This window comes from Antechinus flavipes, chromosome 2 (assembly GCF_016432865.1).
Source record: "Antechinus flavipes isolate AdamAnt ecotype Samford, QLD, Australia chromosome 2, AdamAnt_v2, whole genome shotgun sequence".
In the NCBI taxonomy this organism is placed as follows: Eukaryota; Metazoa; Chordata; class Mammalia; order Dasyuromorphia; family Dasyuridae; genus Antechinus; species Antechinus flavipes.
In genome coordinates this window covers 325,776,205-325,793,473 of record NC_067399.1, presented here as the reverse complement: position 1 = coordinate 325,793,473, position 17,269 = coordinate 325,776,205, and the positions used below count along the sequence as shown (strand labels likewise).

General features: G+C 37.1%; 1 protein-coding gene across 1 annotated transcript in view; it reads right to left on the bottom strand.

The window, feature by feature from the left end:
* Nucleotides 1-16,398, bottom strand: part of PELI2 (pellino E3 ubiquitin protein ligase family member 2) — a 118,619-nt gene extending 102,221 nt beyond the window's left edge. The window contains exon 1 of the mRNA XM_051977722.1: nt 15,695-16,398. Within this exon, the coding sequence (XP_051833682.1) occupies nt 15,695-15,771 (77 nt within the window). The 5' untranslated portion in view covers nt 15,772-16,398. The remainder of the gene's footprint in view (nt 1-15,694) is intronic.
* Between the last annotated feature and the right edge of the window lie 871 nt (nt 16,399-17,269).

The window sequence follows — 17,269 nt, the reverse complement described above, 5'->3', positions numbered from 1 at the left end:
ATCATTTACATCATCATCACAGAATACAAATTAGAATTTGTGATGGGTAAACAATCTTCATAAACATTTTATTTTTACAAAAGTTAAAAAGTAAAGTCTATATATTTTTAAAGTCATATGTATACAAAAAAATTATTTCTAATAACACCAAATAATGATACACTACAGCTTTGTTATGATGGCCATGTTGTGGCAATCTCCTCATAAGACAAAATAATATTATAACAAGGTCCCTTTATTAATGACTATGTTTATCAATTGAATTTTGCCTTATAATCAACATAGACTTATAGACCACTATAGATACTTAAGATGAAGTGTAAAATAATTTGCAAGTCCTTTTTTTGTTTTGTTTCTTATTATTATAGCTTTTTATTTACAAAACATATGCATGGGTAATTTTTCAACAATGATTCTTGCAAAACCTTCTGCTCCAACTTTTCCCCTCTTTCTCTTCATCCCCTCCCCTAGATGGCAGGTAGTCCAATACATGTTAAATAGGCTAAAAACTTATTAAATCCAATATATGTAGACATCTACACAGTTATCTTGCTGCACAAGAAAAATCAGATCTAGAAAGAAAAAAAAGCTAAGAAGGAAAACAAAAATGCAAGCAAACAATAACAGAAAGAGTGGAAATGCTATGTTGTATATGTGTGTTATTTCCCATTGTTCTCTCTCTGAGTGTAGCTGATTCTCTTCATTACTGAACAGGTGGAAATGGTTTGAATCATCTCATTGTTGAAGAGAGTCATGCCCAGTAGAATTGATCATCATATATTAGTATTGTTAAAGTGTATAATGTTCTCCTGGTTCTGCTCATTTCACTTAGCATCAGTTCATGTAAGTCTCTCCAAGGCTCTCTGAAATCATCCTGCTAGTCATTTCTTACAGAACAATAATATTCTATAACATTCATATATCATAATTTATTCAGCCATTCTCCAATTGATGGGCATCCATTCAGTTTCCAGTTTCTAGCCACTACAAAAAGGGCTGCTACAAACATTTTTGCGCATGTAGATCCCTCTCCCTCTTTTAAGATCTCTTTGGGATATAAGCCCAGTAGTAACACTGCTCGGTCAAAGGGTTTGATAATTTGTTTAGCATAGTTCCAAATTGCTCTCCAAAATGGTTGGATTCCTTCACAGTCGTAATGGGCCAAAGTTCTGGAGAAATTCTTACAACAAGGTGTTAACTCGGTGGACAATGGTTATCTAGTTTAGCATGGCGATTAAAAGTTCTCTAGTTTAGTACATGTACTTAGTACTTAATATAATTCTACAAGACAGACACTTATTCTACAAGAATCATACCTACAATAACATAATTATAATAGAGTATATAAAAGCCAACAAGGACTGGGCAGAGACATTCACTTCAATTCACACCACCATGGTGGCTGGCCAATCCTCTTGCATTTCCAGAAAGCTAGCCTGGTCCCTAGTCAAGGAAACAGACTGTGAAGGAGGCAATAAAGACTTTTGGACTTTATCCCTGGCTATTCTCTTGGTGATTATTCTGCTGAAACAAAGGCTGGTCCAAAGACCTCCAGAAAATCAACCAGAACTCTATACACAGTTCCCACCAACAATGTATCAGTGTTCCAGTTTTCCCACATTCACCATTACCTTTTCCTGTCATCTTAGCCAATCTGAGAGGTGTGTAGTAGTATCTCAGGGTTATCTTAATTTGCATTTCTCTGATCAATAATGATTTGGAGCACCTTTTCATATGACTAGAAATAGTTTCAATTTCTTCATCTGAAATTTGTCTGTCATATCCTTTGACCATTTATCAATTGTAGAATGGCTTGATTTCCTATAAATTTGAGTCAATTCTCTATATAATTTGGAAATGAGACCTTTATCAGAAACTTTGAATATAAAAATATTTTCCCAGTTTATTGCTTCCCTTCTAATCTTGTTTGCATTAGTTTTGTTTGTACAAAAACTTTTTAATAACATAATCAAAATTATTTTGTGATCAATAATGAACTCCAGTTCTTCTTTGGTCACAAATTCCTTCCTTATCCACAGGTCTGAGAGATCTCATTCTTTATGTCTAGATCATGAACCCATTTTGACCTTATCTTGGAATGCGGTGTTAAGTGTGGGTCAATGCCTAGTTTCTGCCATACTAGTTTCCAATTTTCCCAGCAGTTTTTGTCAAATAGTGAATTCTTATCCCCAAAGTTGGGATCTTTGGGTTTGTCAAACACTAGATTGCTATACTTATTGAATATTTTGTCCTGTGAACCTAACCTATTCCACTAATCAACTAATCTGTTTCTTAGCCAGTACCAAATGGTTTTGATGACCACTGCTTTATGATATAGTTTCAGATCTGGTATAGCTAGGCCACCTTCATTTTTTTTTTCATTAGTTCCCTTGAATTCTTGATCTTTTGTTCTTCCAAATGAATTTTGTTATTTTTTCTAGGTTGGTAAAATAATTTCTTGAGAGTCTGGTTGGTATAGCCCTAAATAAATAGATTAGTTTAGGGAGTATTGTCATCTGTATTACATTTGCTCGACCTATCCAAGAGCATTTAATATTTTTCAAATTGTTTAGATCCGACTTTATTTATGTGCAAAATGTTTTGTAGTTTTGCTCATATAGTTCCTGACTTTCCCTTGGCAGATAGATTCCCAAATATTTTATACTACTGAGAATTATTTTAAATGGAATTTCTCTTTGTATCTCTTGCTATTGGATTTTGTTAGGGATGTATAAAAATGCTGATGATTTATGTGGATTTATTTTATATCCTGCAACTTTGCTAAAATTGTGGATTATTTCTAATAGCTTTTTAGTAGATTCTCTAGGGTTCTCTAAGTATACCATCATATCATCTGCAAAGAGTGATGGTTTCCTCAGTACCTACTTTAATTCTTTTAATCTCTTTCTCATCTCTTCTTCCAAAGCTAGCATTTCTAATACAAAATTGAATACTCACCCCAGTATTTAAGTTATGGGCATCACTTACCACAAGCAGCCCTCCCCCTTTAGCTTCCCTCCTCTTTTCTTATATTTTTCTCCTACTATTTTTGCATTCCCTTCTATATAGCCTACCCCTTCCTTTTTCAGTTTTCTCCTCCCACTTTTCAATAAGGTGAGAGAAGTTTCTTTCTAAACCAAATATATCTAATATTTTCTCTTTGAGCCAAAGCTGATGAGAGCAAGATTTGCACAATGTTCATCCCCCTCTCTTCTTTCCCTCAAATACAATATGTTTCCTTTGCCTCTTCATGAGATGTAATTTCCCTCTTTTTACCTCCACTTTTCCTTTTTTTTTGGTACAATCCCCTTTCCAACTCTAGTTCCTTTTTTATATTATAACAGTAAAATCAAATTATACATGCACACTCTATGTATACCCATAACAGAAATACAATTCTCAAGAGTTCTTTTTATCTTTTCATGCTTCTCTTAAGTCCCATATTTGGAGGTCAAATTTTTTGTTTAGCTCTGGTTTTTTCATCAGAAATAAATAGAATTCACCTGTTTCACTGAATGCCCACATTCTTTCCTGTAAGAAAATGCTCAGTTTAGCAGAATAGTTTATTCTTGGCTGCATTCCAAGTTCCTTTGCCTTTTGGAATATCAGATTCCAGGCCCTTCAATCCTTTAATTGGAAGCAGTTAGATCCTGAGTAATCCTTATTGTGGCTCCTCGGTATTTGAATTTATTTTTTTTGACTGCTTGTAATATTTTTTCCTTGGTCTGATAGTCCTGAAATTTAGCCATAATATTCCTTGGAGTTTTAATTTTGGGGGTTTCTTTCAGGAGGTATTCGATGAATTCTTTTAATGGCTATTTTACCTTCTGATTCTATGATATCTGGACAGTTCTCGCTGATGATTTCCTGAAAAATAGTGTCTAGGCTCTTTTTTTTTCATCATGGCTTTCAGGGAGTCCAATAATCCTTAGATTATCTCTCCTAGATTTATTTTTCCAGGTCTGTTGTTTTCCCAAGTCAGTATTTAACATTTTTTCTATTTTTTCATATTTTTAGTTTTGCATGACTGATTCTTGGTGTCTCATCCAGTCATTCATTTCCATTTGTTCATTTCTGATGTTTAATGAATTTTTTCTTCATTTGATTTTTTTACTTTTTTTTTTTATTTGTCCAAATGAGTTTTTAAATGAGTTGTTTTGTTCTATGGTATTTTTTTCCATTTCACAATTTTTTTTAAAGGAGTTATTTTCTTTTTCCAATTCACAAATTCTGTTTTCCTGGGAGTTCTTAACCTTTTTCAATTCACAAATTCTGTTGTCCTGGGTTTTTCTTTACCTTTTCCATTTCATATATTCTGTTTTTCTGGGAGTTGTTTTATTTTCCAACTTATCTTTTAATGAGTTATATGCCTTTTCCAAACCCTTTTGCAAAGTTTTCCTTTCCTTTCTCCATTTTTCTTCCTTTTTAATTTCTTCTAGGCAAGCCTAACCTGGAACCAGGTTATATCATCCTTTGGAGTTTCATCTGAAGACAATCTGTTTTTAGTCTCCTCGGGGTTTAAAATCTGTTCTTCTCTTTCACTATAGAAGCTATCTATAGTTAGAGCTCGCTTTGCCTTTTTACTCTTTTTTTTTTTTAAAACATTGGGATCTGCTTTTAGGGCAATGAAGTTTCAAGCTTCCTCTACAGGCAGCCAAAGTGACAGTGGAGCAGTAGTAGCTGCACTGGGATCATGCTGAGTCACTCCCGGTGAGGCCAGGTACCATGAGACTTGACATTTTGGGGTACCCGCTTTAACTTCTGCATTTGTGTTGGATATTTTAGAACTTCTCTGCTGATCTACTGGCTTGCAACCAGAGCACAGTAGCCAACACTGTGGTAAAGTCCTCCCCATAGACGGCCCATGGTGACTGCACCTTGTCCTGGGTCTGCTCAGCATGTGCTGGCCTCCATGCTCTGTCTCCCTGCCTGTGCCTGGCCTTTCCTCCCCTACCCCACAGAAACAGATCTTTTCTGGCATTCTTTGAAATTATCTTCTATTGATAATTTGCTATACTCCTAATATTCATGGATTCTGCCAGTCCAGCACTATTTCAGAGGCTGAATTTCATAATTAGTATGAGGGAAATAGGAGAGCTTAGAAAGAAGTATGTGTCCTCTCCCCACTTTGGCTATTATTGTGATTACTTTATGTTTGAAAATAAAAAAATTATGCTCTCCTAATCTCTTTCACATAATTACTCAATAGTAGGCATATCTTTTAATCAGATTAATCCATTAATTAGATTAATTAAATAACAATCCATTAACTCGATGGATAATAGGTATATCTGTAATTAGAAATGCAGAATCATAGAATTGGGGTGTTAAAGGTCATCTAATCCAACTTTTGCCCTCTACAACTTCCCAACAAGTTATTTAATCTCCACTAAATATTTTTTAAAATGAGGAACTTGCTACTTGTCAAAGTATCTCAAGTCCATCATCAATCAGGTCTAAGTGTTAGGATTCTTCAGGAAATCACTTTCTTAATATCATGATCCTCTAGAAAGGCAACAATTGGTTCTGACTCCACCTGCAGTCACCAGGCCAATAGCAAGTACAATTCCTCTTCCATAAAACAGCCCTTTAAATAGTTAAAGATAGTTATCATGCCCCACTAAATCTTCTCTTCTTCAAGCCAAATATACCAGTTCCTTCAACTAATCTTCATAAGCCATGATTTCTAAATACCTAATCAATTTGATGGCCATTTTCCAAGTATTCTTCAGTCGTTCAATAAAGCCCCACTAAAATATAGTGGCCAGAACTGAAAACAATAATTCATATATAATCTGACCAAAGTAAAACATAATAAGAGGACACTTACCTCCTTTATTATGAACCTCATAATTCTGTGAAAATAATACAATATTGATATATTTTTTCTAGATTCCTTTTTCTAGATGCAAAATCAGACTGTTAACCCACACTGAGCTTTCAATCCATGAAAACTCTGCCTCCCCACCTTTTTTTTAATTTACTTTCATCTAGCTCTATTCTTTCCATTCTGTGAGCTTCTGAACACATGGTGGACTTCACTATATAGCTTTTACATATCATCTTGACAAATTAGGCCCATAATGGCAGAAACAAATTGAATATCAATATCTGGGTAATAACATCTCTTAAATGAGGGGATAAGAAGGCTATTATTATCATCCTCATCATCATTATTTTCAAAGGATAAAAATGAGACTGAGACAAGCACTTGATCTAAGGTTATACAACTTTTTTTCAATAGAGCTTGACTGGAACTCAAAAGGGATCACAGGACTCAACAAAGATAAATGTCTCAATTTTTAGAAAAGAATAAATTAGTATGAAATTCCTAAAGGCAATTGAGCTTGATTTTAATAAGTAGCAAGATTCCAGAACTTATTTTGATTAGTAAAAACCTGAAAACATAAACAATATCTCTTCACCAAGAAGAATGTTATACCTAATTAAACTCATTTCCTTTTTAAGAAGATTACTAGACTGATAAATCAGGAGATGTTGTCCATGTAAATGGACAAATGTCTTTCATGCTACTACTGTTGTGGAAAAATTCAAAAGATTTGGATTCTATGACAGCATGGACAGTCATTGTATCTTCAGATCCATACAACAGAGTTATTAATGGTTCAATGTTCTTGAAGGCAATCCTTATTGAAGAGGTTACAATTTTCCAGAGTTCCTGGCACAAAGTAGGTATTTTAAAAATGTTTATTAACTGATTTTTTTGTGTGTGTCATGGTCCTCTTTGACAATCTAAGGAAACTTGTACTCTTTCACAGAATATTTTAAATGCATAAAATAAAACACAGAGTTGTAAAAGAAGCCAATGAAATATACTGAAATAAAGTTAATAAAATATTTTTAAAAAACAAATTCATATTTGTAGCAGCCCTTTGTGCGGTGGCCAGGAGCTGAAAATTAAGTAGATGCTCCTTAGTGAGGGAATGATTGAATAAATTATGCTGTGTGGATGTAACAGATTATTTTACATAAGAAATGCTGAGCAGGCTGATTTCAGAAAAGCTTAGAAAGACTTACATGAACTGATGCTGAGTGAAGTGAGCAGAACTAAGATAACATTGAACACAGTAACAAGATTATGTGATTATCAATTATAATGGACTTGGTTCTTTTCAACATTGAGATGATTCAAAGCAATTCCAATAGACTTGTGACGGAAAGTACCATCTACATTTAGAAAGAGAACTATGGAGACTGAATGTAGTTCAAAGCACAGCATTTTCACAATTTTTGTTGTTTATTTGCTTGCTTATCTTTTCTCCTTCAGATCTTTTATGTGTGTGTGTAGATGACAAATATGGAAATACGTTTAGAAAAATCTCACATGTTTAATTTATATTAGACTGCTCAGTGTCTTGGGAAGGGGGAAAATGAGAGGAGAGGACAAAAAATTTGGAACACAATTTTGCAAAGGTACATTGTGGTGTTCTTCTTTTGTATAATATGATGGTTCTCTGACAGCAGGTTTCTTGGGGAGGTTTTCTGTTTCAGTTCCAAGTAATAATCATCCCAAATGCAGCCAGCTGTTAAAATCCAAACGTTTATTTTTTTCCTTCCAACTCTTATCTCTTTCCTTGGGCCCAGTTAGCTTTCTTAGAAGCCTATCTTACTCCTTGGTTGTAAGAGTTCTTGCAGCTTGTCTGCCAGCTTCTGCCTCCAGCTCTCTCTGAATCTTCTCAACTGACGCCTCCACTCACTCCAGGCTCTCAATCTCCCAGAGTGCTCTTTGGACCTGAGAGTTTCTTGCTTATATGCTGTACAGTGAGTACACACTAATCATTATATCACTGGGAAACCATTATTTGTTGTAGGATTAAATCAATTCTAAACTAGATTTAAACATTGTCTCCTCGATTCCACTTAGTACCTTATTTCAAGTTCTGGCCCATAACATCTCCTTGTAGGATCAGATCAATCATACTGAACCATGGTAAATTAGATAATTATTGTCTCTATCAATTCTAATGACTTAATACTTTGTAAGGATTCCAACAGTACATATTGAAAAATATCTTTCCATGTATTTGGAAAAATAAAATACTAGAAAATTTTAAAAAATAAACAAATTCATAGGCCCCAGGTTTAAGAACCTATGCTTTATTAGAATGGCCCCCAAATCTGTGTTTGGCTATATGATACTGGCATGTTTATCAAGTTTAAACTAAAAAACAAAGCTAGATCAGCACAGTTGAATGACCTTCAAGATTCAAAAAGATCTTGACAGGCTAAAATTTTGGCCTAATGCCAATGATGTAATTTCACAGAGATAGATGTAAAGTCTTTATGAGTTCAAATAACTTCAGAAGTATAAGATGGGGGAGAAATGAAGAAAATAGTTCATCTAAAAAAAAAGCCTAGAACAAAAAACCTGGAGCTTTTACAAGTTCAGCACCCAGCCACAGTTGTTCACCTCATGCTAACCTCTATGGTCTCTGATTGCTACTTTTCTATGACTGCCTCACTGACTGGGCAAATATATTCTTCACATCTTTCTTTCACCATTTTCCAATTCCAACACCCTTATCTCTACTGAATTTCCCCATTGGAATATAAATTCTGAGGAGGATAGGTACTGTTCTACTTGCTAGAATCTCCAGCCTTCAGCAGACTTGCTTATCTATCTATAATAAGCAATGCAATGTCTAATACAAAAGAATTATCTTTCTTTGTCACTCCACATCTGAAGTGTTGTGTTCACTTCCATTTTAGGAATGACATTAATTAAATTAAGTTATTAAAATAAAATTAATTAATTAATTAATTTAATGATGACATTGATAATCAACAGAACAACCAGAAGACAGCAACCAGATTGGTGAAGAACCTCGTCATTCCTTGACTTTCACTTGAAGTTTACTCTGAAGAAAAGAAGACTTAGGAAGGACATCTTAGTTGTTACAAAGGGTATCAAAGAAAGAAAGATTAAACTTAGTTTTTTTGGCTCCTGAGAGCAGAAGTAGGAACAATGGGTAAAAAATTGTGAAAAGGAAAACTTAAGTTGGATGCTAGCAAAAACTAGAGTTCTCCCAAAGTGAAAAGTGAAGGCTAGTGTTGATTGAATACAGTCCCCTCCAAGGTCCCTTCCATTTCTATTCTATGATTCTGTGAAAACTGATTCCTAGAGTCCAACAATTTGTCACTAGCTGAGTTTTAAATCCCAACTCTAACTATTTATACTTACATTTTTGTTTAGTTCACCTAACAGAAGCTGAAAAATTAATAACCAATGAAATCTATCAGTTTATTTTATTTTTTCCCAGAGTATGGTTAATTTTCCTCTAATAGCAATAACTTCACCTTCCTGATTAACTATGTTAAAATGAAATACTATATGTCTCAGAACATGTTAACAAAATCTTTTGTAGGGATGACTTTATAGGACATCAAAAATTTGGGAATCTAGTTATAGTCTTTTTATCTTTCTATCTGATGAAGGGTCTCATAATATTTTTTACTTTTTATTTCAGCTTACATATCAGTTTTAACTAAAAAAGATCTAGAGAAATTTCATCTTCAAAATGAGGACAATATTGCAACTGCCTATTTCATAATATTGTGAGGAAAAATTGCTTTATAAATTTTAAATTGTTAATATGGAAACCCGGAGAATAAGAAGGAGAAGGAGAAGTTGCCTCTATCAAAAATCAGAATGAGAAATTTAAGGAAGAATGAACCCTCACTACCACAATCCTTGATGTGAACAGGTGATTGTGTAGAATTGGTAGGTGTTTTATTTTGTTTTATATTGGTAGGTTTATTATTGAAAGAGTGCATTAGGAAGGTGCAAATAAACTCACCAAAATCATATCAGGAGAGGTAGTGGTGAGGAAGAGTTCCAGAAAACTATCAAGACCCAATAGACTAAGAGTACAAGAGGGTTTAGAAATTGGACCTTATACAACAATCCAAACAAGTGAAACAGATAAGAAACACCATGAAGAAACATTAAAGATCAGGAGATATACAAGAAGTTAAAAAAAAAAAAAAGACTCAGAGAAAAAGATAGTTTGGACACAAAGCCTACAAGAATATTTGCAAGAAATTAAGCAAGGGTTTAAAAAATGGAATTGTGCAAATTAAATAACAGTTCTGGAATAAAAATTTGAAAGGAAAATAGCTTAAAAAACAAAAGATGGACAAATCTTATCCATGATATCCATGAAAAATAAAACAGCCAATAGATGTCATTTACAGCACACACACACACATACACACACAAAAAAATTTTTTTTTCTAATCGAAAGAAGAAAATGCAAGGTATATTATGATAAAAAAAAAAAAAAAAGACTGACCTGGAAAACAAGGCAAGGAGAGATACAGTAAAAATTCAGAGCTTCCAGGTCAAAGAGGGGAAACAATGCTGTTAACAGTAACAAAGAAACTCTTATGACATATGAATTCTAAAATGTATAATTTGTGTAGTAAGAAATGACTAAAGAAATGAATTCAAAGAAACCTGTAAGAATTCAATGAATGTTAAGAGTGAACAACAGACCTAGAAAAATGTATGCAGTGACTACAACATTATAGAGGATAACCTGAAAGATTTATGAAATCTAATCAATAACTAAATAATCATAACCCCATTGGACTGAATTCACCCTTTTGGCAGTTAAGTTTATGACAAAGAAAGGAGTCAAGAGATAGTGAGAAACTAAGGGAGAGTTGAGTTACAAAATAATCCAATGCTAAGGAGACAGTCCCAGATAGGATTAAGAACACAAAAGGAGAAAAAATAGAGGTTGACTTAAAAGTATTTAAAGGTACAAAATTAGAGGACAAGAAAAAACTAAAAACAATAAAGTAGGAGGCAAAGTGCTCTGCTGAGAGAAGACAGGTTTGGGGAGAGGATTAGAACATTATTATGCAAAAAGTTTTCCTATGTAAATTCTATCAGTGGAATTTTAAGTATGTACAAAAATGTTAAATGCCAGATTGGGGGGGGGGAGGTGTTGGGAGGGGGGTGTTTTAATTTCAACTATTTCTTGCTCATTTTTAAGGCATTTAGTTCCACTGAATAATATCCCCTGTCAGCCAATTGCTGAAAAAATGGATATTCAAAATTTTATTAATTAAGCAAATGACACAACAAAGTCTTATGATTCTATTTTGTGATAAGACATCTAAACTTCCAACAAGCCTAACTTGTAAGCTATATTAATAGATCTTTTCTGGATGTGCATTTTATATTTATTTTACAATGCAGAATGGCTGCACATATTTTACTATGTTTTCTGATAACTTTCAAAACTATAGAATCAGAGTTTGATTTGATATAGTTCCTAAATGTTTCCATTTGGAAGACAGAAAAAAGACCTAACATCATGTGCACTTAAAAGGTTAAAAGTTTGGAGAGTTTAAAATTATGAACAATCATAACTTTTTCAACAGGAAAATTCAATTCAATTTAATTCAGAAAACATTTGTTGAAAGCCACTGCACAGCAAGGCTTTGTTAAACACTGGAGACTATTGGGGGGGTGGGGAGGGAGGGGAGAGGGAGAAGGTATCGTCCCTACCTTTACTCTCAAGGTGCTAGTGCTCTTCTAAGTAGAGACATCTCGTACAATAGAAAATATATCCCCAGGTAAAATGAGGTATCCTACCTACCAATGTCTTTATGAGAATCAAATGAGATAATAAGTACAGTGCCTAGCACATAACAGTGCTTGTTTCCTTTCTTCCTTCCTACTCTAAATTTCTATCCTAGTAATTCACATGTTTTGGTCATAGTTCTGCCTTTTTGGCAAAAACAGAACAAATTTAAACTAATGACAAGCAAGAGAGATAAGACAAAGTGTGCCAGGAAAAGAACTAAGTAGAAATACAAAGGGTAAGCACTTGAAGTAAGATAAAGTAAATTAAGAACCCCAAAAGTTCCAAAGACAGAAATATTAGAAAAAGGAAGTATAAGTGCTATACAACCAGGATGGGGTAAATCCTTTTCCTACAAAATGACAGAAAAATGCTATATTCAGTGAGACAGCTTTCAGTTCAATTTGGCATATAAAGGGGAATAGTGTGAAATAAGAGTAAAAGGGCGGAAGTCAGATTGAAGTAGATTTTAAGACTTTAAATAAGGAATGTGTATTTTATTCTGGAAACCATAAGGAGCCCCTGAAGATTTTTTTAAGCAAGGAAGCAATATAATGAGACTTTTTATATAATGAGATTTTTCACAAAGATTTTTTGGCAGCATAAGAGGGATCTTTATTTCCTTAATGGACAAATATATATTAAGTGAAATGGGGCTTAGATTTGTTCTGCTTTTGCCAAAAAAGCAGAACTATGACCAAAGCATGGGAGTTATTAGAATGTAAATTTAAATTAGGAAGGAAAAAAGGAAACGAACACTATGTGCCAGGCACTGCACTAACCCATTTGATTCTCATACAACACTGATAGGTGTTACTCTTATCCTCATTTTACAGTTAAGGAACACTGAAGCAAATAGATTAAGTGACTTGCCCAACAGATATTTAAGGTCATGAGGTTTGAACTCAGATCTTCTTGACTCCAGAAACAGTACTTTATTGTACCACCTAGCTGCTGATTAAATACAAAGAAAAATAAAATCCCCCCCAAAAATTAACAATGTCCAAAACTTTTTCATAGGTCTTCAAGGGGGCAGCTAGATGCCACAATGGATGGCCTGGAGTGTGGAAGATTCCTCTTCCCAAATTCAAAACTAGGTTCAAACATTTACTTTCTGTGTGACTTAACCCTGTCTGCCTCAGCTTATTTGCAATAAATATTACTAACCACTATTAAAAATGGTTAGTCTCAACAGGTATAAAACAGCTCAAAAGTTATAATCGTTTTTTTGTAATTTCCTATATTTCCACCATTCAAAGCATTTTAATGCAATTTTTTTTTGTAATGAAGGGAAATGCTTATTTTGAACTTAACTATCTAAAACTGGTTAATGATAATAAACATTCCAGTAATGGGAACAGAAAGAGTAAGGACTTGAAAATCCTGAATAGAAACTTGAATAGAAATCCATCATATATGTTTCTCTCTTTTAAAGTTCTGATACATTTTTGCAAGAAATATGGTTTATTAAGTGATACTTTAAGAAGTTCAGCTACTAAAATAAAGATTGCATACAGAGAGCAAGAGCTCTCTCTGAACTTGTTGAATCAGAAGAGATTTAAATTCAAATCATATCTCCAAAAACTTGCCAATTTTATGACCAAGGACATGTTTCACTTAATTCCTCCAAACCAGTTTTCTCCTAAGTAAGAAAACCTCGATCACATGGATATAATGAGGATCAAATGAGAAAATAGGAAATCTGAATATATATATAATATTATTTCTGTAGAATTCAACTTTTTTTTATCAAGTGAGAAGCCTTTTATTTTGCCTATGTATCTTTTCCTCACTACTATCTATCCCCTGAAAAAATGCCTCATTATCTTAACTAAAAAGGAAGAAAATTCAGAACTCTATATCTAAATAAGTATTAAAACATTTCCATTCTATAGTCTAACCCAAATTCTATTTTTTCCAAGTTAATATCTTCTCCCTCCCAAAATATACCCCTTTCACTGCCCTCTTTCTTCCTCTTTAACCAGAGTCCTTTACTTATTAAGGATAAATAATGGAAAATGTGACAAGGACAGAGTAGATAAAATTAGGTTTTCAATTGCTTTAGTTTGATGATTATACATAATTACTATCTTCAAAATGTGGTCTTCACCAGTAGAGAGAACAGAGTTAAATCCCTATAAACTCCTACTGCTGTCTCTCTGTCTAGGAGCTGTCTCTCACTGGTTATGAGGAAGCATCCTTCCCAGAGATGCCACCTTCAAGATGTAGCGCTAGTGTCAAAAGAACACAGCCTTGCTCCCCACTCTGGAACTCAAGTCCCACATATCAAAAAGAAGCTACCTCTCAATTCTTGTACCCAACAAACTGGTAAACTCCCAATGGGGAAAAGTTCACAGAAGACCAGGCCAACGAATTTTGTCCAGACAGTTCACCACAAGGCCTTTCCCCAGACTGTGGACGCTCCCGTTTACCATAACTATATATACGTGTGTGTATGTGTGTAATTGTCTGCTTCTTCCCAATTTAGGTTGCAAATTAGTACCCATCCCAAAAAAGCCTCAGCATCCATCTGTCGGACACTAAATAAAAAACACTGTAGCAAAGGGGATGAAGGTGCATAAAAGAAAAAATATACACGCAAAACCTAATTTTCCCTCGTGGAGCATGAATCGCACCTCAACCTCCCTCCCAAAACAATCCCTCCTATTATTCCCCAGTACACTTTATACACTCTCCCACAGCAGCCAAAATCACCTCGATACTAATCCTTCAGCCCCACGAGGCAGCGATTCACCATAATCTCTCTCTCTCTCTCTCTCTCTCTCTCTCTCTCTCTCTCTCTCTCTCTCTCTCTCTCTCTCTCGTGCGCTCTCTCTCTCTCTCTCTCTCTCTCTCTCTCTCTCTCGTGCGCTCTCTCTCTCTCTCTCTCTCTCTCTCTCTCTCTCTCTCTCTCTCTCACACACACACACACACACACACACACACACACACACACACAGAGTCCCCATCTCCACTCCCATTCCCACCCTTCCAAGACACATCGCTATTAATCCAGCCCTTGAATTTAGTCCTCCAGAGATTCAAAGTATTCCCATGCCGCCTCTTCCCCACCCCTACAAGACACTTCATTAATATTCCTCCTGCCTCCATACCAAGTCCCCCAATACACACAAACTTTATTCCGCCCTTTCCCTCCAGGATACATCCTCACCAATCCTCCAACCTAGAACTTCCCCATATTTCTCTAACCAAAAGGAAGAGGAAGAACTTCAAAAGGAGGAGAGAATAGAGGAAGAGAAGGGATGAAGGGAAGAAAGGAAAAGGAGGAAGAGGAAGAGAAAGAAGAGGGAAAAGAGCAGAAGAAAGAGGAGGGGAAAAGGGGGGAGGGGTGAAAAAGAAGGGGAAGACGAGTGGAGAAAGATGATGAGAAAGAAGGCGAGGATGAAAGAAAAAGGAAAAAGGGGAGTGAAGGAGGGAAAAGGAAAGGAAAAAAAATTAGTCTCGGTAGTTAGATGGAAAAGCAGAGCAGCAATTCCCTTTCTCCCACCCCCGACTCCCTTACAAGCACACACACACACACACACACACACTCGCAAAACCCCTTAACTCAACCGGGCCGAGAGGCCCAGGAAAAAGGTATTAAGTTCCCACACCACTCTCTCTCCCGCCCCCCACCATAAGCACTCTTTCCAGGACACCCTACATTCAAGTGAGATTGGAAAGAGATTCCCACAAATGAAACATACACACTGAGCATCTGTGCCTTCAGTCCCTGCCCCACTATGGCCCCAGCTGCATATAGTCCCACTTTCGGGCCCAACCTCCGCTTCGGCCCTCTACTTTTCGTGGCCCCAGAAAGGGGCGGGCGGGTGGGAGTTCTCTACTCTCTTCTTGTCGCAGCTTCTTTGCACGCAGTTGCCTGCACGCCACCGGCTTGCTCCCTGGACTAGGAGCTCCTCGAGGGCAGGGACTGTCTCGGGCCATTCTTTGTATCCCCAGCGCACAGCACAGAGCGCGGCACACAGCAGAGTTTAATAACTAGGTACCGGTAGACAGACTGACCCGACTCCCCCCGGGGATCCCCTGGGCGGGCGCGGCGCTCGGGGGCCCTCACTCACCCTAATACCACGAGCTCCCCGTATTTCCGCGGCTCTTTGCTGGGGGCGCAGGGCTCCTCCGAACCCGGGGCAAACATGGACCCGCGATCGGCTCCCTCCTCGTCCTCCAGATCCTCGTCCTCCCCGAGCTCCAGTGGCTCTGGCCCCGTGGGCGCCTCCGCCTCCCCCGCGATCCCCGCCGGGTCCGCGCCGCGGCTACAATCCCATACGGAGAAGGGAGCCAGGGAGCTAGGGAAAGGGACGGCGGCGAGGGGGCCGCGGGGCGGCCAGTCCCCGAGCGGCTCCGTCTTGGCTCCTGGGCTCACCGCCCGCGCGCCAGCCGAGACCGTGGATCGACCCCGCGTTCCTCCCGAGGTAGCCCCAACTCGGAGCTCAGCGGCTGTCCCGGAGCGAAGGAGCCGGAGGCAACGGGTTTTCGAGCGAACAGTCAGCCGGAGGAGGAGCGCAGCTAAGCAGCGGAGTCGTGCAGGCGAGGGAGGAGCGAACTGCGACCGGCGGAGCCACCCCCGTCTCCGGCCGCAGGCAGCCGCCCCAAGCCCGCCCCCGAAGAAAGTGCGGCCCCGAGAGCTACTCCCAACGGGTGGGACTCCCCCTTCTGGAGCACGTGGGGTAGGGGAGACCTCACCCCCACACCCAGCAGCTGCCCCCCACACCCTCCCAAAAAAAGAAAGAAAAGAAACAGCCTCCCCCTCGTGGTCTAGCCGTTGGAATCGTCCCCTATGTTATGTAAACATAGAGTAAAATGGAAAGGAGGTTCTTAAAGGGATAACTCTATTTTTTTTCCCATTCTTTTCTAAACTTGAAGAATGCTACTCTCCTCCAGTTTTCGAGTCGGGCACGTGGAATTATCTGATACCCAACTGACCTGGAGGATACACAGGAAGAAAGGGTGTGAATGAGAGAAACTAATACAGTATGTATGGAGCTTTAAGGAACGCAGATGATTCAGCCCGTGGTTTAAAAAAAAAAAAAAAAAAAAAGGTCTTTACAATATGGTATAAAACATTTAAAAGAAAACACACACGTAAACACTCCTCCATACGTGGAGTGAGAAGGACTCATGATAGGTGGTGGGAAGCCTTTGTAAAACTTTTATTCCAGATGGAGCATCGTTTTGAGAGATATGTAAAGTATTCCCACATCACTGGGCAAATCAGGAATCCCATTTTACAATTAGCAGGGTACCATGTAAACAGAGTAATAGTGAAAATTTTGAAATTAAGAACCACGAGCACTTTTCAAGGACAGCACTTTTTTCAAGGACAACTTATTAACAGAAAGTTAATATTAGGCTTCTTGGTGGATAAGCTCTCCTATTAGAAAGCTGCTGCTGCTGCTGCTGCTGATGATGATGATGATGATGATGATGATGACTGTTGAAGACAACGAAGACAGATAAATACGTGGATAAGGATGATGATGATAGTCAACTTGCATATTTTCCTAAATGGCCATTATTGTGAACTAAAATTATTCTAGAATAAAGAAAAAATGTCTTGGTGAAAAAAGTATAATTCCTTATCCAATATTATATTTTTGCTTTTGTGTCCTCAGTGCTTAGCCCAAAGCCCAGCA